General features: G+C 44.1%; 1 protein-coding gene across 1 annotated transcript; it reads left to right on the plus strand.

Annotated features, from left to right (window-relative positions):
- Positions 1 to 135: 135 nt before the first annotated feature.
- Positions 136 to 19,575, plus strand: LOC115208676 (insulin-like growth factor-binding protein 4). Its single transcript, XM_029776925.1, has 4 exons — positions 136 to 1,177; positions 10,589 to 10,752; positions 11,330 to 11,455; positions 15,457 to 19,575. Exons 1-4 carry the CDS (start codon positions 817 to 819, stop codon positions 15,592 to 15,594), a joined length of 789 nt encoding a protein of 262 aa, XP_029632785.1. The 5' UTR covers positions 136 to 816; the 3' UTR covers positions 15,595 to 19,575.
- Positions 19,576 to 20,548: the final 973 nt, after the last annotated feature.

The raw sequence follows: 20,548 nt of genomic DNA on the forward strand, positions 1-20,548 counted from the left end.
GTATGTGTGTGTGTGTGTGTCTCTGTGTGAGAGCATGAGTGAGAGACAGCAAGAGAGGGAGAGAGAGAGAGCGAGAGCGCTTTAGCCTGGCATTTCTTCCCTGTGCCTTTCAGCTCCTCTCCCCCTGAAGAAGGAGGCGTGTCCATTGGCCAGCAGTATAAATTCCAAGAGGAACCACTCGTGTAGAGCCATTCTCAGGAGCAACCCATTGCACTGCACCCCATATGGAAGACGAAATTGCTACTCGACTTGAAAAACTTGATGCCCCTTCCCTACACCTGAACATTGGCAAACCACAGACTTTTCTCTTTGCACTATAAGAGGCTTCGTGGGTTCTGTGTGAATTCTACTTGAAGGGAGAAAGACTCACCTAAATAGACCAGTGGACATTTGTTCTACTTCCCAACATATGAATAACCACTTTGTACAACTCAAAGACTTAAAGACTTTCGTCGCATGGGAGAGCAAGGACTAGATATTTAACATTCTTTGATCTACCTGAATTCTTTCTCCAACCTCCCAAACATCCTAGGGCTAGGAAATCGAGCCTAAGAAAAGGCGAGGTATAACAGCGGGGACATTGTGTTCCAACTCCTGCCAAAACCCCTGCCACCCAAAACACCAACCAGCGGGCAACATCAAAGACCAAACCCTCCAACCGCCTCCCTCCTCCTCCTTACCCTCCAAAACTAAAGCAGAGAACAAACAGTTGTGGGTGAGAGAGCAGAGAAACAGAAGGAATACTAACAAACGAACTGCGGGAAAGTGCAAGAGAAATCGAAGGCAAAGATTTGAGATCACGCCTTCGGGACTGCCATGGTGCGAGGTGGCGGTGCGGCTATAGCGCCGCCCTGCTGGGGCCTGTGGGCGGTGGGTGCCCTTTCGCTGGCGACCCTGTGTCTGACGGAGGAGGCCATCCGCTGCCCCGTGTGCTCTGAGGAGCGGCTGGCCAGCTGCCAGCTGCCTGATGGCAGCTGCGAAGAGACGGTGAGGGAGGCGGGCTGTGGCTGCTGCCCCACCTGCGCCCTGGCCAAGGGGGTGCACTGCGGCGTCTACTCGCCCCGCTGCGGCACGGGGCTCCGCTGCTACCCGCCGCGGAACGTGGAGAGGCCCCTCCACTCGCTCATGCATGGCCAGGGAGTGTGCACCGACGAGAGGGATGTGGAAGAGAACTCAGGTGAGACAAGAGGGAAGGAGTGGTTGTGGGCTACCGGTATCTTTAATATTTATCCACTGATGTGGCTGTATGTGCAGGTGGCATCACTGGTGGTCACCCTCTGTTAAAAATGGGTGATGCATTATGTTATCCCACCTTCTTTTCTTCAGTTGCGGTCCGACTCTCCATATTGTATTTTAGGCTACTGTACGCAACACTCTTAGTGGCGCACTGGCACGCCTACCCAGAATTAGGACACCTCAACAATAGCCTCAGTCGTTTTCCAGGTTAGTACTGTATATAATATGACGTAACTGTAAATCAAGCCTGGCGGACTGGTTGGTATCTCTCTCACACCCTCTCTTCCTCTCTCTCCCTCTCTCATGTTGGATCATAGCTGGTCCGGTTGGACCATACGCAGTTAAGAGGGCCAGGGTGCCGGGGCTGGGCCAGAGTGTTCTCTCCCTGCTCCCTGCTCTTACCTGAGCTGGGGAGGGTGTGGCAATGTGCTGCTTGTTTGCTCTAATCTCCACTAAGCCTCGGCCCAGAGCACACACACCAGCTCTTCACGCATGGCCTGACCCGAGAGCACACAGTCCCCCGCTGTTTTGCGCCCGGCTGTACACAGTAAAAGGACACCTTCTGCCTTAGACAGAGCAGAAAAGATCGTTCAGAGAGGGAAGCACTGTGGGGATAGTATGGCTGGGCGTGTGTGTGTATGGAAGTATCAAATCAAATGTTATTTGTCACATGAGCAGAATACAACAGGTGTAGACCTTACAGTGAAATGCTTACTTACAAGCCCTAACCAACAATGCAGTTCAAAAATAAATAAAAAATAAGAATAAGAAAAAAAAGTTACAAATAATTAAAGAGCAGCATTAAAATAACAATAGCGAGGCCATATACAAGGGGTACAGGTACAGAGTCAGTGTGTGCGGGCTCCGGTTAGTTGAGGTACATGCAGGTGGAGTTATTAAAGTGACTATGCATAGATAATAACAGAGAGTAGCAGTAGTGTGAGGGGGTAGCAGCTGTTTAGAAGCCCCTTGGACCTAGACTTGGCGCTCCGGTACTAGGTCTAGGGTGGCTGGAGTCTTTGACAGTTTTTAGGGCCTTCCTCTAACACCGCTTGGTATAGAGGTCTGGATGGCAGGAAGCTTGGCCACAGTGATGTATTGGGCCGTACACACTACCCTCTGTAGTGCCTTGCGGTCGGAGGCCGAGCAGTTGCCATACCAGGCAGTGATGCAACCAGTCAGGATGTTCTCAATGATGCAGCTGTAGAACCTTTTGAGGATCTGAGGACCCATGCCAAATCTTCTCAGTCTCCTGGGGGGAAATAGGTTTTGTTGTGTCCTCTTCATGACTGTCTTGGTGTGCTTGGACCATGTTAGTTTGTTGGTGATGTGGACACCAAGGAACTTTAAGCTCTCAACCTGCTCCACCATAGCCCCTTCGATGAGAATGGAGGCGAGCTCAGTCCTCCTTTTCCTGTAGTCCACAATCATCTCCTTTGTCTTGATCACGTTGAGGGAGAAGTTGTTGTCCTGGCACCACACGGCCAGTTCTCTGACCTCCTCCCTATAGGCTTTCTCGTTGTTGTCGGTGATTAGGCCAACCACTGTTGTGTCTTCGGCAAACTTAATGATGGTGTTGGAGTCGTGCCTGGCCATGCAGTCATGAGTGAACAGGGAGTACAGGAGGGGACTGAGCACGCACCCCTGAGGGGCCCCCGTGTTGAGAATCAGCGTGGCGGATGTGTTGTTACCTACCCTTACCACCAGGGGGGCGGGCAGTCAGGAAGTCCAGGATCCAGTTGCAGAGGGAGGTGTTTAGTCCCAAGGGTCCTTCGCTTAGCGATGAGCGTTGAAGGCACTATGGTGTTGAACGCTGAGCTGTAGTCAATGAATAGCATTCTCACATAGGTGTTCCTTTTGTCCAGGTGGGAAAGGGCAGAGTGGAGTGCAATAGAGATCGCATAATCTGTGGATCTGTTGGGGTGGTATGCAAATTGGAGTGGGTCTATGGTTACTGGGATAATGGTGTTGATGTGAGCCATGACCAGCCTTTCAAAGCACTTCATGGCTACAGACGTGAGTGCTACGGGTCGGTAGTCATTTAGGCAGGTTATCTTAGTGTTCTTGGGCACAGGGACTATGGTGGTCTGCTTGAAACGTTGGTATTACAGACTCAGACAGGGAGAGGTTGAAAATGTCAGTGAAGACACTTGCCAGTTGGTCAGCGCATGCTCGGAGTACACATCGTGGTAATCCGTCTGGCCCTGCGGCCTTGTGAATGTTGACCTGTTTAAAGGTCGTACTCTCATCGGATGCGGAGAGCGTGATCAAATTTCCGTGCTCTGTGTGTGGGTTTGTATATGTATGCATGTGTTTTTGTGTGTGTGTTCAGTGTATTTGTGTGTGTGTGTGTGTGTGTGTGTGTACACGTACGTACACTATATATACAAAAGTATGTCACCCCTTCAAATTAGTGGATTTGGCTATTTCAGCCATACCCGTTGATGACAGGTGTATAAAATCAAGGTCACAGCCATGCAATCTCCATAGACAAACATTAACAGTAGAATGGCCTTACTGAAGACCTCAGTGACTTTCAACAGGGCATGTCCTAGGATGCCACATTTCCAACAAGTCAGTTCGTCAAATTTCTGGCCTGCTAGAGCTGCCCTGGTCAACTGTAAGTGCTGTTATTGTGAAGTGGAAATGTCTAGGAGCAACAATGACTCAGCCGCGTTGTTGCACAAAGTGAGGTCCATAGAGAAATGGTTTGTTGAGATTGGTGTGGAAGAACTTGAATGGCCTGCACAGAACCCTGACCTCAACCCCATTGAACACCTTTGGGATGAATTGGAACGCTGACTGCGAGCCAGGCCTAATCGCCCAACATCAGTGCCCGACCTCACTAATGCTCTTGTGGCTGAATGGAAGCAAGTCCCTGCAGCAATGTTCCAACATCTAGTGGAAAGTCTTCCCAGAAGAGTAGAGGCTGATATGGCAGCAAAGGGGGGACCAACTCCATATTAATGCCCATGATTTTGGAATGAGATTTCAAACGAGCAGGTGTCCACATACTTGTGGTCATGTAGTGTCTGTGTGAGTGTGAACTGAATGTGAAAGAATGGATTATAAGTGTATTTGTATATATTTGTGAGTGCATGTGTTTGTGTATTGATGTAGCTGCAGTATATGTGGGCGTATGCACCATATGTGTGAATGTATGTCCATATCTGTGTGTATCCTGTTATCGATCTCAGCATGTTAATACGTGGTGAAGCGTGTGTGTGCGTTGTATTGCAGGGAACTGTGTGTGTGTGTGTGTGTGTGTGTGTGGGTGTGTGTGTGTGTTTAACAAGAGGAGGTAATAAAAGCTGCCTGTCTGCCTGTATGAAATTACTCTGTAATGGAGAGCGGCCAGTCTCAGGCTATTAGAGCTCTCTGCAATCAGTAATTCATTCTCACTCTCTTCATGGCCCCATTCCTCCTCCTCCTCTTCACTGGCACCGCAGATGTCTGACTGACTGACTCCTCTTTTACTGGAGATGTCTTGTTCACGTCCCTCTGCAGACATCTTGATACAACTCCTGTCTTTTTCCTCTCACGGTAGTCAGATTCTTCTTCCTACTGCAGCAGCAGAGGTCTGGTTCCACTTTAACATCTAATACTGTATGGCTTATCTGCTATTCCTGTTCCATCGTATTCTTCAGATTGCAGCAGATGAAACTGTTCCTGCTTTTTAATTCTTCCTCCCTCTCCTTCCAAAGCAGGGGGAACTCGTAGGCAGTTTTTCACGGTGGCGAATTCCATTATGCCAAAGAAGTTTAGTAGCGATCGTAAAAACGCACCTCGAACGAAGCAATTAACTCATTTGTTCCAGATCTCATCCACACTGATTGTTCCAACATCGCTTCTTCCACCAGCAGCATCGCTGCCGGGACCTCCAAAGATTATCGGTAATGGCAGTGAACTATCTCCCAGTTCCAAGCAGTACAGCAAGGCAAGACTTTGGACAGACTTGAACAGCCCTCAACTTCCAGGCTTCGTCTGACATGGCACCCTATTTTCAGGGCTCTGGTCAAAAGTAGCACTCTGCTTTAGGGAGAATATGGTGCCATTTTGGATGCACTTCCAGAGACTCAAGTCTCCAGTCGTCTCCAGCACTACTGTACCAGTTTCCGCCTGGGCCTGGGTGAGTTGCTGCTCCTCTCCCCCCTGCCCCGGAGCGCATCGCCCACCGTCCAGCTCTGCTAGGATGAGCTCATCGGCACGCTTGCTGCCAGAGCAGAAATGAGAGCCTTCTGCTCTGTGCGAGGCCAGTCTAGGTTAGGCCAGCACATAGCGTGACTAAACGGAATCAGAGAGAGGGGGAAAGCTGTTTAGTGCATGATAAAAGGTTGACTGTCTTGGTTTTGGCTTCGTACTGTCCTCTGCATTGCTTAATCTGGCTGAATGTTTTTCCCTAAACATTGTTTACTGACTGACTTCGCCATCCACACCATTGTGTTGTCTGTTTGAGGCGAGCAGCGCTGAAGCAGAAGTGGGCTAAAGTGTGAATGTTCAGCGGTTTGGGAGTTCTCGTAAACTCTCTCGACAAGATAGGGGGTGTCAGCGATTGAAGAAATGCTAAATGGTGTCGAAATGTTTGGATGTTTTGTTTTCAGTGTTCTGGAATCCCACTATCCCAGTGTTGAGCTTTGGTTGACCGCCCTGGGTCCTGTCATGAAGGAAAGTACCCCCCAACGTAGCCCTACTCAATAAGTCTTACATCAACACTTCAGTGCAGCGCCTTTGAAACCCCATGCGCCAGAGAGACAGGAAGAAAAGGGAAAGAGAGAGAGAGAACAGAGAGAGGAAGAGAGAGGGAGGAAGAGAAAAACCCAAGCCACAAGTATACGAGTTCCTTTGTGGCACATTTGCCGGGTTTATCCATTATTAAACCGAGGGGTACATCTCCTTGAGACGCTTCCCGCACTGCCCCAGACCTAGCAACAGTGAACATGTCTGATAAAAATAGAAGAGGGTTTTTGAAAAATGGAACGGATTCCCAAAGAAAAGGACACCGTAGGAGGAAGGTGTATGACTGATCCTGAATTGACAGTATGTGTACAGATGAAATGCTACCATCAAGCCGCAGTCCCAGAGACTGAGATGCTGCCTCATATCCCAATGAAACGGTCAATACTCAGAATATAACATTTTCATATGTTTTGTAAATACACTTTTCCCAAAGCTAGCCTGCCATTTCCATGGACCGACGCACAGACCATTTAAATCTGAGGAATACATGTCCAGATTCAATCTACTGTACGCCTTCTGTTACTTTCCTTCAAGTTCAAAGCTACAGTATTCGTAAACTCAATTTCCATAGCAACTGTAAGTACTGGAGTACATTCTGCATCTTATCATGTCCTGCAGGTCTAATGCAGTTCCTTAATAACTGATTCTTAGAAACGCTCTCGCAATCCTAATTCTTAGAAATCATTATGAGGGCTTGGAATCCATTCTAACATTCCGACTGGGTCTCCTTTGGTGTCATATTCAAAATGGTTCACGAACCTTTTAAACTTGGACTTGTATAGTATTTACAAGCAGATACAGATGTCAATGGAAATGTCACTACTGAAGTAAGGTGTTGAGAATACCATTCACGTTGGTGGTAATCTTAAAGGAGTTACATGTCTCTGATGTACAGTATGTATCTGCATTTTAGGCAGGCCTATCGGTGGCACTTCTAGTCAACCATCTGTTCTTGTCAACCATCCACAACTCCTGTTCTTCTTATGATGTGAGGAAAACACTTGTCTGTGTGCTCACTGGAATTATGAAACTGATTCAATCATTTCTCTGTGGCCAATGAGGATATGTTGGGGAATAGGGCAAACCAATTGCAGATGTCCCTGATGGCATGTTTTGGTCTTTATTATTTGCTTACTTTGGGTATTTATCCCATTTGTACAGCTGGGCTTTCTGCAGCAGAACTCAGTAAATGTGATTAGCTAATTGATCCCTCCATGGAACCATGGATTTAGGACCCCCTCCTGGTGTTGGAGCTGTGGAGACAGAGATACACAAACAAACCAACTGACGCTGAGTAACACAGAGCGATGATGAGCGCTCGCTAGCTGGCCGTCAAATTCAAATACGCCTAATCCTCGGAGCACAGTGAAATCAATGTCCCTCATAAACTGTGTGAGTTCATGCGTGAACGTATTAAACAGCAACCGCTCCCATCATGCTTTGTTTGGAAACATCCCATGCGAACACTTATATTACAAACATCTGGCAGGGGATTCAGCCAGTGGTGCATTGTTTGAACAGTCGCTCATTAATTTTGAATTAAGCCTGTTGTATGTATTTACCCACGGTTTACACACTAGAGATTCAGATATACTGCAATCAAAACGTGCTTAATCACTATGAACAATGTTACTATTGGCATGAGCAGTGTGTTGCTGTAATGTTTTATGTTGTTGTATTTTTGTGCATGATCCTGTTTTGTGGGATATTCTTACTGTGGATAAGCAAAAACAACCCAAACCAACCAGTAATTATGGTTCAGTTCCTATTTCATGGATAATTCATTTTGGCCTACTTTTGTGGGGTACCTACCTCTATTTATGGCTGCTATATGGTTTAAGCAGAGAAGTAAAATGAAAGTTTAAGAAAAAAAGGGAAGGGTAGTTGAGCACAACCCTTTTTATTGTAATAATGTCCACATGTATTATTTTACAGTATAGAAATATGCCACACAAAGCACTATGGACCAATAAGCTTAAAATACCCCCCAAAAAGTGGACGGTAACACTTTAGTTAAACAGATTGTACACATTCTTGCTAATGCCAGCTTACATATAGAGCAATGAGTTGACATAGGATATGCAGTGGGAGACAAGTTGTGTCAAACGTGCACTGTTTACATTTAAGCGTGCCAAACGCCCACTGTCTCCTCACCCAGATTTCCACTGATGCAATGACGGCTGACGATAAGCATCTCACTAGCTGACATACTATAATGCTATAGTGTAACAAAGTCCAGCCTACGGAGCCATGTCCCCCAGGACAGTGTTGAGACTAGTACACATGCTCCATCCAGACTCCCAGTGACAGCTGCAACTGGAACATTGGAGTTCCATGCCACCCTCTGAACCTCTGTGGGCTGGGAGTGGGAACACACCACCAACATTCCCTGGCAAACACCTCACTGGAGGAAGGTTAAGTCAGAGAAAATGACTGAAAAATGGTTTGCAACTCAGTCGGTTGCAGACTTGTCTGCACTAATTCAATGATATGACGGAAGATGACGATGGTTTGAGGGATCCAGCAGCTCTTGAACACACGTTAACTTTACATGAACCTCCCTGTTGACATGTTCATGGCCTTTGGGTTTTAAACGCTGTCAAAACAGAGGGAAATGATGGAACCTTTATCAGAACAGTCTTAAAATCGAGTCTTTCTTTATCTTGGCTATGCACCTGTGGCTGGGGTTGGATGCGAGTGCGTACTGCACACTGTCCCTACTTGTGTTCTTCATCATAACTCTTGAAAAATGAATCTAGCTGAAATGGTTGGCCCTGTTTTTTCTGTTTGTTTAACATTATAATTTTTTATTAAAAGAAGATTATACTTGGATTTTTTCCTGGAGTGCATCCCGCCCTTTCTATTCTTCATCATTGCAGCCTGCCTTGTGCCTTAGCCTGCCTGTGTTTGAAGCTGAGATGTTGATACAATCCTCCCGAAACCACACAATGAAGCAGCAGCTTCCTCCCTAGAGAACAGCGGTGGCAGCAAACAGGACATGGCACCCCTGACCCACTTTTAAATAACTTTGGGCTTGTATGAAATGGCACTCCAAAAGAGCATGGATTCGGCAAACCGCTAAATGGCAAAAGAGGGAAAGAACAACTTATGGGGAGACGGGAAAACAGCTGAAGTCGTAAAGTGCTGATGAGTAAGGCCAACAGAAATATACAAACCCCCGGTCAGCAGAGCACAGCCTGTCAATCAACTTCAGAGCAACTCCCTCACCTCAACCTCACATAGAGAGGTACGGTATAGAAATGTAAACCTCTCGTCTCATTGGTAAAATCTGACTAGAATAGCTAATGGCAAAGCCCTTTACCCCAAGTCTGAAACAGGCAAAGGTCAGCTTACCTCATGAGTAGGCTAGTCTATCCGTTGTTCAATAACAAAAATAACTTCACAACAAAACCTGTTGAAAGCTAATTGCTATTTAATCCTAATTACAGAGTAAATTCCCTTGGAAAACGTGGAAAGGTCAGAGAGGGCAATGCAGAAGATCTGACTATGAGAGAAAGTAGGTTCCCAGAAGCAACTAGTATTACGCCACACTGACGTGAGACACCATTTGTGCTTTGATCTTTCCAGTGATCTGACAGACAAAGCTCAAGGCAGCACTAAAGCCCAGGCTCTGGGTGCTATGGTTGCAGTGCCAACCCATGAAATGCCACAGGTCACAAGCAGAACAGCAAAGAACAGTTGGTGGGGGAAAAAGTTGTTTGGGTTACCAACCAACCATGCAAAGGCCACAGGTGAACAGTCAAGCCAGAACAAAACAGCTGTAAATCTCTCCACACTCCATACCTTTGCCCACCGGCACCTTGTGACACTGCAAAATACCCTCTTCCAATCTCCATCTGGCACAGTGAGGGTTTCTTTTGCTGTAGGGGAGGTGGAGGGGTGGGGGGGGGGCAGTTTCCTTAGGAAACAGCTGGCTGCCTTCAGGGCCAATGATTATTGCAAGGTAAATGTGGCACAGGCCACAATGGGTAGCCAGGCAGTGAGGAGACAGGGGGTGGTCCTTTCAAATGCATCAATAGCTCTCCTTGGCATAAGTATGGTGCCAGTGGTTTAAAGGAAGACCAAGAGAGCTGAGGTCCAAATTGAGATTACTGAACTTTACCCCCCTGAGTGGGAACACCACTGTTTGTCCTTGATGCTAAGCCCGGTACTTTGCCTACAATTACCCATTGTGTTTTCATCAAATCAAATCAAATGTTATTGGTCCCATACACATATTAATGGAAAGATAGCTCTGTGTTGGTATGACAACATTTGCGTTGGGTCAGATCAGTAATATGTTGTAAATTAGGTACATTAAATTATACATTTTCATGCAATCAACAAATTGCGTAAAGCCTCTGAGAGGCAGTGTAATTTACAAAAATGTCATGGTCTATTGTTTTAACTCTTGTGTTGTGACACGTATGATTTGCGACTTTGTACGGGTTGGGATTGCGAGTCTTTCATGTGTTGTGTTGGTTGTAGCTCTAGAGGTTTCCCTTGTAAAAGAGGTTTCTTGGCATTGATAGGACTTACTGGATAAATAAAGGTTTAAATAAAAAGTCTGTGACTTGTAGTGCTGTGACTCAACGTTAACTCTTGTATCCCACAGCGATGGACAGACAGGATGAGATCATCCCTGAGCATCCCAATAACAGCAACATCCGCTGCAGTCCCCAGGACAAGCGCTGCATCCAGAAGACCCTGGCCCGCCACCCCGCCAAATCCACCAATCAGAGAAGCAATAACGCCAGGGAGGACCCAAAGGCTGCCCTGGTGAGCACACCAACCACCGTTCACCTCCGTATAGGAAAAGATTACACATAAAGATCACGTATAGGAAAACATTACATACGAACATTTAAAGTATTTGAGCAGGTGCTGGATGTAAAAAATAATGTCACCCCATAACTTTCAACTAGAGTCTCTTTGAGTCTAGTTACTAGACCGACACAGGTCTAACAGGTGTTTTCAATGACTATTTTAAAGATCAAAATCCCTGAGTTTAGCAGTTAGGTTACAAACGGCATGTAACCTATTCGTTATTTGCAGCACTCAACATTTAATGGTCATCTCATGAAACGTAACCCAGGTGTTCACTGAAATCAACAACAAAGGGTAGTATAAAACTGTTTGCCATTTCCAGATACCTACATGTATATGTATATAAGCATACATGGGCGTACATTTCCAAACATCTACATGGGCCGCACTAGCCTGGGTACCAGTCTGTTTAGCTAACCTTCCACTTCTTATTCTCCGTGTCATATGCCAAAGATTAGCATGACAGGAGTGGCAAGGAGTGGAATGATAGCTGAACAGATTTACGACTAATTCCACCGGTGTTCCTCAGGCTCCATGTCGTGCTGAGCTGCAGAGAGCGCTGGACCGACTGGTGTCCAACACTCGCACTCACGAGGATCTCTACAGCATCCCCATACCCAACTGTGACAAGAACGGAGACTTCCATGCCAAGCAGGTTTGTCGACTGACAAGTAGTTATTAATCCAATGTTCTCTGTATTATGCACTATTCAGGAAGTACTCCTTGACATACTCCGAAATGGCACCTTATTTATTCCTTATATAGTGCACTACTTTTAACCAGAGCCATATTGGTGTGGGTTCGGCATGGTGTGTGCAATGCCAGGGTTGTGGGTTCGATTCCCACGGGGGGCCAGTACAAAAAAGAAAAAAAAAGAAATGTAATGTATGCATTCACTACTGTAAGTCGCTCTGGATAAGAGCGTCTGCTAAATGACTTAAATGTAAATGTAAATATTGGGCACTACCATAAAAGTAGACCACTATAAGGAATATCGTTCCATTTTGGATGCAGACATTTATCCAGGTAGTCTATGGAGAAGGTCTTTAGCAAGCGAGATCCGATCATCTATCATTCACTCGGTCTGGTATCAGACAGGCACATACGAACACACTACGCAAACAATCCCCTCTAACTTCGTCACTGATCTATTAGCCAAAACACAAAATGTCTGTGTAACAGCATTGTTTTATGTGAGCAATTTTCTCCTGCCAAGACTCTACATCTACAGACAAGCAGTGATTTATCAAAGAAAATTCGAGCTGAACCATGTATATACAACACAGTGGTTAACCCAAAATGGTTGACAGTAATCGCTTCATTGCTGTGATAGATGTCATTAGCTTTTCGAAGCAATTATTTCTTGCTATGTCTGAAATGGGCGACTTTGTAGATAAGACTGGGACGAATCTGAGAACATGGAGCTAGATAAGGCTTGTTGCTCTGTAGAGCTGAATACGCTACAAAGCAACAGGCGTAGCAGAGTCAGTCAGTGATAAAAGGCTTACCATGCCAAGGGCATCAGAGTCTGGGGTTAGGCTTGATTGTGTAACACAGTTAAAGTACCCTTGTCTGCTCTTTATAGTGTGTAAAAGGCATCTGTTTACTGTTTATCTATAATTGCATTGTGGTAGAACTTTACAGCACCCTTTGTGAGCATAACTAAGGTTATGAGAGGTCATCGGGCATCTTTTCATTGCACAGGAGGAATCTCAATTGGAAAGTTGAGCCAAGCTGATGGGGTGTTTCAAAACCACCCCAGGTTATGTACAGATACTTATCACTCAGTGGTTATGATTCATACAACTTTGAGTTTCTTTTCAATTGATTCATATTCACACTGGTGAGATTGAGGGGCTTGAGAGAAAGTTATTAACTAAGGGAACAATGTCAAATATAACAGTGGTTTGATTTTGAAGGTACCTCAGGTTTGAATTTTAAGGTACCTTAAAGATGGAATCTGCAGTGGGGGGAACATCGCCACTGGCCACCCTACCACCGTTGTTATTGTTTTTTTTCCCGAGCTGAGGAGAGTCGTGCAACATGGTAAAGAAATTATTGCAGTACATATTGCTCTCTTCTATCGTGCGTGCAAGGATGTAACCCAGGTGTTCACTGAAATCAACAACAAAGGGTAGTATAAAACTGTTTGCCATTTCCAGATACCTACATGGACGTATATGAGCATACATGGGCGTACATTTCCAAACATCTACAGTTGAAGTCGGAAGTTTACATACACTTAGGTTGAAGTCATTAAAACTTGTTTTTCAACCACTCCACAAATTTCTTGTTAACAAACTATAGTTTTGGCAAGTCGGTTAGGACATCTACTTTGTGCATGACACAAGTAACTTTTCCAACAATTGTTTACAGACAGATTATTTTACTTATAATTCACTGTATCACAATTCCAGTAGGTCAGACGTTTACATACACTAAGTTGACTGTGCCTTTAAACAGCTTGGAAAATTCCAGACATTGATGTCATGGCTTTAGAAGCTTCTGATAGGCTAATTGACATCATTTCATTCAATTGGAGGTGTACCTGTGGATGTATTTCAAGACCTACCTTCAAACTCAGTGCCTCTTTGCTTCAAAAGAAATCAGCCAAGACCTCAGAAAAAGAATTGTAGACCTCCACAAGTCTCGTTCATCTTTGGGAGCAATTTCCAAACGCCTGAAGGTACCACATTCATCTGTATAAACAATAGTATGCAAGTATAAACACCATGGGACCACGCAGCCGTCATACCGCACAGGAAGGAGACACGTGTTCTGTCTCCTAGAGATGAACGTACTTTGGTGCGAAAAGTGCAAATCAATCCCAGAACACAGCAAGGACATTGTGAAGATGCTGGAGGAAACAGGTACAAAAGTATCTATATCCACAGTAAAACGAGTCCTATATCGACATAACCTGAAAGGCTGCTCAGCAAGGAAGAAGCCACTGCTCCAAAACCACCATAAAAAAGCCAGACTACGGTTTGCAACTGCACATGGGGACAAAGATCGTACTTTTTGGAGAAATGTCCTCTGGTCTGATGAAACAAAAATAGAACTGTTTGGCTACAATGACCATCGTTATGTTTGGAGGAAAAAGGGGGACGCTTGCAAGCCGAAGAACACCATCCCAACCGTGAAGCACGGGGGTGGCAGCATCATGTTGTGGGTGTGCTTTGCTGCAGGAGGGACTGGTGCACCTCACAAAATAGATGGCATCATGAAGGAGGAAAATTATGTGGATTTATTGGAGCAACATCTCAAGACATCAGTCAGGAAGTTAAAGCTTGGTCGCAAATGGGTCTTCCAAATGGACAATGACCCCAAGCATACTTCCAAAGTTATGGCAAAATGGCTTAAGGACAAAAAAGTCAAGGTATTGGAGTGGCCATCGCAAAGCCCTGACCTCAATCCCATAGAAAATGAGTGGGCAGAACTGAAAAAGTGTGTGTGAGCAAGGAGGCCTACAAACCTGACTCAGTTACACCAGCTCTGTCAGGAGGAATGGTCCAAAATTCACCCAACTTATTGAAGGAAGCTTGTGGAAGGCTAGCAGAAACGTTTGACCCAAGTTAAACCATTTAAAGGCAATGCTACCAAATACTAATTAAGTGTATGTAAACTTCTGACCCACTGGGAATGTGATGAAAGAAATAAAAGCTGAAATAAATAATTCTCTCTACTATTATTCTGACCTTTCACATTCTTAAAAAAAAGTGTTGATCCTAACTGACCTAAGACACCTAAGAATGTTTACTAGGATTAAATGTCAGGAATTGTGAAAAACTGAGTTGAAATGTATTTGGCTAAGGCGTATGTAAACTTCCGACTTCAACTGTACATGGGCCACACTAGCCTGGGTACCAGTCTGTTTAGCTAACGTTCCATTCCTTGTACTCTGTGTCATATGCCAAAGATTAGCATGACAGGAGTGGCAAGGAGTGGAATGATTGTCACGGCTGTTCAAAGGATCGGACCAATGCGCAGCATGGTTGTAGTTCCACATATTTATTTATTCCGTGAAACATTTGCAATACACCAAAATACTTGTAACAACAAAACAACAAACCGTGATGAAGAGAAAATAACACTACTCAAAATTTAACAACCCACAAACACAAGTGGAAAAACCCCCTACATAAATATGATCTCCAATTAGAGACAACGAGAACCGGATGCCTCTAATTGGAGATCATCCCAACAACTCCAACATAGAAATAGAAACCTAGAAACCCACATATAAAAAAATAACCAGAAAACCACCCAAAAACACCCCGTCACGCCCTGACCACTCTACTATAGAAAATTACATCTTACAAGGGTCAGGACGTGACAATGATAGCTGAACAGATTTACGACTAATTCCACTGGTCTTCCTCAGGCTCCATGTTGTTTTCTGAGACAAAGTTTTCTAAGACAAAAATATATATTTCGTTGTTGGACATAAAATACTATAGAATCACCGGGAAATCAGCTCAGTGATTTTAATTTAGGAAATCTGTTCCCAAGTATTCCCATGCATACATAGAGAGGCATATCTGATCATATCACAATGTAATCAAGGTTTGAAATGATTCTGTTTTTGTCAAATAGTATAAACTAGTATATCATTTGGCTTGTGACTGAAACCTGTCTTGTTTCTTGTGTCTACAGTGCCAGCCAGCACGTGACGGGCAGCGGGGAAAGTGCTGGTGTGTCGACCAGAAGACGGGCATGAGGCTTCCGGGGCCCCTGGAGCTGCGTGGGGAACTGGACTGCCACCAGCTAATGACTGCAACCATGAGAGAGTGAGGAGGGGACCGGCAGGGCTCCTGGGGGGCCAGGGCTAGGGCTTAGGGCCAGCCAAATTCTACTGGTGCTGTTTAGTTACAACTATGGAAGGAAAGGACTTAACCCTAAAGCCTCACTTCACGTGAGGCTAACGGTACTTGCTTGATATGAAAAAGATAAAAGGAAACCATAGAATTTTGTTATTTTATTATTGTTTGTTTCCGTGTGTGAGTGTATGTCTGTATGCATCTTTTTGAGCACATGTGTGTATTTTACGATTCTGTGAAGTTGGGAAGATGCTCTTGCTTTAAATAACAGGTGGCAAACAACAGGCCCCCGAATAAAAGTGTTGTAATCATTCTTCTCAAAACAGGACAACATTGGTTTTGTATAGTTTAGTTGAACTCTGATTTCCATCTCTTAGCATCTTTGAAACAAAAAAACATAAAAACTTTACGCGTGAGTTAAGTGTCCTAACATGGCTCAACATCGACCATTCAGCAGCAGCTGTAGAAAATAATGAATATTTGGAGTGTGTGTGAGAGAGAGAATTACCAATTGATGATAAGCCACAGCTTTTCACAACATTTGGAGACATGTCGTGAAAAGAGAGATTACTTTTGAAAGAATAAACTGTACCTCTGAGAGGGACCCAGAATAGATGTGCTTTATCGCTCTCCCCCTTCTCTCCCTCCTCTCCACATCCCCCCTTCTCTTTGACTGGGAGCTCTCTCTCTGGCTTATTTGTCCAGGGGGACTGGCAGCATAGCTGGGCTCAGGACTCTGTACACTGCTGATAGGATAATCTTGTTTCTCCAGCTGGGGCTGAAGTGCTAAGACGCCAGTGCTGCTGCTCTCATGTTTGTATGAATATGCTTCTATATACAGGATTTCTTTCCAACCAAGAGACTGCTTGTTGGCAGTATTGTGTAGCTTATAGTGGTGCTATACACTCATTGTGCCAAAAATGTTTTTTTCCCCCTGTGGTTTTTGGGGGATTGTTTTTAGAAGGAGACAGAGATACAAACTCCCAGATGAGGGGGACAATCTTAGAATGGCCTAAATGTGTGACTGACCACAAATACTGTCTAGCTGTCACACAAATATCTCCACGTTTTTATACTACATTGATGAAATAAAATATACAAGTAAATATAGAGATATCAGTGGGAGCATTACTAGAGTTAACCGCCTGACTGTTTCATGGACTAATGTAGTGACTTTGCATGATTGTAGCATGTGTGGCTAGTGAAAACTTCTTACGGCTATAAGAGAAGAGGACTTAATGACTGCATGATGAAAAAACACGCTCTAGACAGCCTCTGTAATTGCTAGCTAGTTGAAATGTTTGGAGAAACATCAGATGTCTATATAATAACATTAGAAACCTCACAGAGAGATAGCATCCTGGTCATACATGGACTCCCTCCAGTATAAATAAGTGAACACCCTTGACTTTTACTCTGGCAGAGCCAGTTATCAGGTTTGACATCATCGATGAAGCAGTATATGAGCCAAGGAATCATTGATTTGTATTATTATGTTGACAAACTTACTAGTGCATCATACTCTACATACCTTCCACATATACTACATGGACAAGACTGTTAACATCCCTACGGCGATTTGATTGTACTGTATTGCAAATGGGTGGAAAAGATCATGATTGGTTCCCTCGGGCTATGATCTATGATGTGATTGGTTGATTGACTGACTCAGGCTAAACCTGTGGACCACAGGGAGTACAGGAGAGAAGACGACCCTTGAATACAGGACAGTCTGATCAGTGAGTTCAGTGAGGTCGGTCGTTTGTAATTTCTAGAAATGGATAGTGCACTTAATCCTCCCCTGAGAGAGTTGGGTTACTAATTGACTCCAGGAAGGATTCATCTCGCCTGGACATTCATTATTGGTGTTAACAGTACACTGGCACAGTTAGCTTCATGTAGAGCGAGGGGACAGTGCCGAGGGTGTAAACCAAACGGACGTGGGCAGCAGTTGTCCTGCTTCCTCTTTCAAGAACTGAAAGAAGAGTGCAGGACGGGTTGTCCAAAAACTGACTCCTACAAATGATAGGCAGCTCTTTTGGTCAGCAGAGATGTGAGTAGATAGACTAGAGGGAGAGGGAATAGAGACAGTGTGAGTGATAGAGCGCTAGAGAGTCCAAGCTACATTGGGATTGCACTGATTTGCTCTCACAAAGCCACATTGTGTCTGTAAGGCACACAACTTTTACCATTCACTCTTTCTCTCACATACCCCTCTGGTTTGACAGAGGAGCCTAGAAGTCATTCAAGGCCTTTCCTCTGGCTGTTATCCAGAGCAGCAGAACACATACTGTAGCAAGTCCAACTAAGCCCAACATAGCAACGCCCTTTCTCATGGTTGTGCTGTCATTGCTACCATGGGTAGTAAATGTTGGGACAGAAACATCTCATTTCATTAGGCAACATTGAACATTCACACCTCCCAGCCTGGGGACAAAGTAGATAGAAAACCAGCTGTATTACATTGCCATTCAGAATCACAATATCAAAGAGATTTGGGTCGATGTGTGACATGACCAGACATGAGCCGGGCCAAAGACAATTATTGCGGACTTAGCCAACTGTACTGTATCTGTAACTTGCTTCCTTGTAAAAAAAAAATATATATATATAATAAAAAAACTGCCAAAGTTATCCAAAGGATCTATGGGATATTGTATGGTAATACTGTTGTAGTTTACCTAGCAGTCCCTAGCAGTCCCTCAATCAATGGACCTAGCAGTCCCTCAATCAATGATCTTCTGAACTAATTACTAACCTGTAGACATTTACTTAACCTACATATGGTAAACTTTGACCAAAACTGTGACCAACAAACAAACATCCCCAGTGGGCTGGATGAACACACGTCCAGTTTTTGCCTGCTTCTGGGTCATTAACCTTGAAACTGAGCCTCTTGATGATCACTAATAGTTTATATTAGCTTTTTCTCAATAGACAAGTCCCTAAAATGTATTTTTGGCTCTCTGAGGCTATTCAATGAAACGGGATGCTCTTGCTTTCCACCACATTCCACCATGACATCCACTGTTCCCCTAGAGTACATAAGAGCAGTTCCTCCCCAGCAGCCCCCAATGAAAAGCCCATCTTCCAAAAGCTGGTCATATTTGAATTGTCATTGTAAAAATTCCTTGCTCTTAACCATAATCACACATAACTTCAACAAAGCTACTGATGTCATTCCCAACTAGAAAGACATAGGAAATGGTATTAAGGAAGGAGGATATACTGTAGCTGATGAGTTGATTGTATTCCAAACACAATGAAGTGACATGAACAATGAAAGGCATCTCCAACGATGTTATGAGCAAGGGTATTTTGACGCACGAAACCCCAAAAACTATAGGAGTGCTTTGTGTACATTACATTATATTCCCTTGTCATGTACTGAATTAATAAAACACTATACATAAGTCTAAGTAAGAATTTGTTCTTAACTGACTTGCCTAGTTAAATAAAGGTTAAATGTCACATGAGTCATTCAGTAGAACATTCCATTTCTGTGCTACTGTAGATATTATCTCTAGGTAAAATAGTGCTATGTTTCAAGTCAATGGTCCTGTTTTTCCTTTTGGATCCAAGACCTTCAGTGTTTAATTTACATTCAACTGTGTATACTTACACTATATTACTTGATCTCTAACTTTTGCTCTACTGTCTTTGTATTTCTGAGGGATATTCCTGTTTGCCTAGGACTTTACCTGTTAATTCTACTGTAAAAAGATTCAAGGTAACTTTTGCATGTGTAGCCTAACTATATACTGGGTTTAAACATGTCAAGATCTTGTATGCGTGGTCCAGAACAGGGCCATGCTTGACAAACAGTGAAGAAAACGCAGCAAGAATTTGTGCTTGTTATGGAATAATGATTTGACTACCTTAGAAATGTTTACTCTATGAGAGAATTGTATACATTGTATTAGATCGAATGAAATCATAAACGTGTAGCATCTGATCTCTCGCCTGATTCTTTTCCTCTCTAAACGGCTGCATGGCATGTAAAATATTCCACCACACAGGAGATACTGGGGCGGCAGGTAGCCTAGTGGTTAGAGCACTGGACTAGTAACTGAAAGGTTGCAAGATCAAATCCCTGAGCTGACAAGGTAAAAATCTGTTGTTCTGAACAAGGCAGTTAACCCACTAGGCCGTCATTGAAAATAAGAATTTGTTCTTAACCGACTTGCCTAGTTAAATAAAGGTAAAAAATAATATACTGAGTTCAGGGAAAGTGCATACTGTGCTAAGTGTAGGCCATACTGATTGCACAAGAACTGAGGGTGCACTTCTAAACGGGTTGTTTCAATCATTATGTCTGGACCATCAAAGGCTAAGAAAAACATAATCTCATTACTATTTTCCAGGTCCACCACACAATCATAGCTACAGGTCAAAGAACCGAGTCAGAAAGGCTGAAGTTTCTGTCAACTGAACATCTGAAAAATGTCAAGAATGTATTTTGCCGGATGTAACTTTTGAAGACTTGTTAACAGAAATATATTTTCTAACTCCACTTAAATATACACGTCATTAACAGTAATACTCAAGGCATGTCCAACGAATACCTTAGGAATGATACATCATAATAATGTGACTGCCACCGCTTCTAAAAATACCTGCACGGTCCACCACCAGAGTAAACTTTCAAGGCTGCTTAGTTCCACTGCCTGAGTCTATTGGTGAGCCTTACAGGCTTAAGAAGAACTGTGCCTGAATCAGAATACTCCAGAACTTTCAGAGAAAAATCCTGTGCCTAATCCAAAATGGGAAGTCAATAGGGATATACATGGAATCCTCTGCTTGATTTAAAATGGGATTGGACTTTCCCAGCCTGCAGGCATCCAGAATCTCAGAGCTGTGCCTAGGAGGCCTGGGGATGTGTCAGTTAAGCTCTTACATCTGGCATTTAGTCTAGGGGTCATCCATCT

Source organism: Salmo trutta, chromosome 14, assembly GCF_901001165.1.
Source record: "Salmo trutta chromosome 14, fSalTru1.1, whole genome shotgun sequence".
In the NCBI taxonomy this organism is placed as follows: Eukaryota; Metazoa; Chordata; class Actinopteri; order Salmoniformes; family Salmonidae; genus Salmo; species Salmo trutta.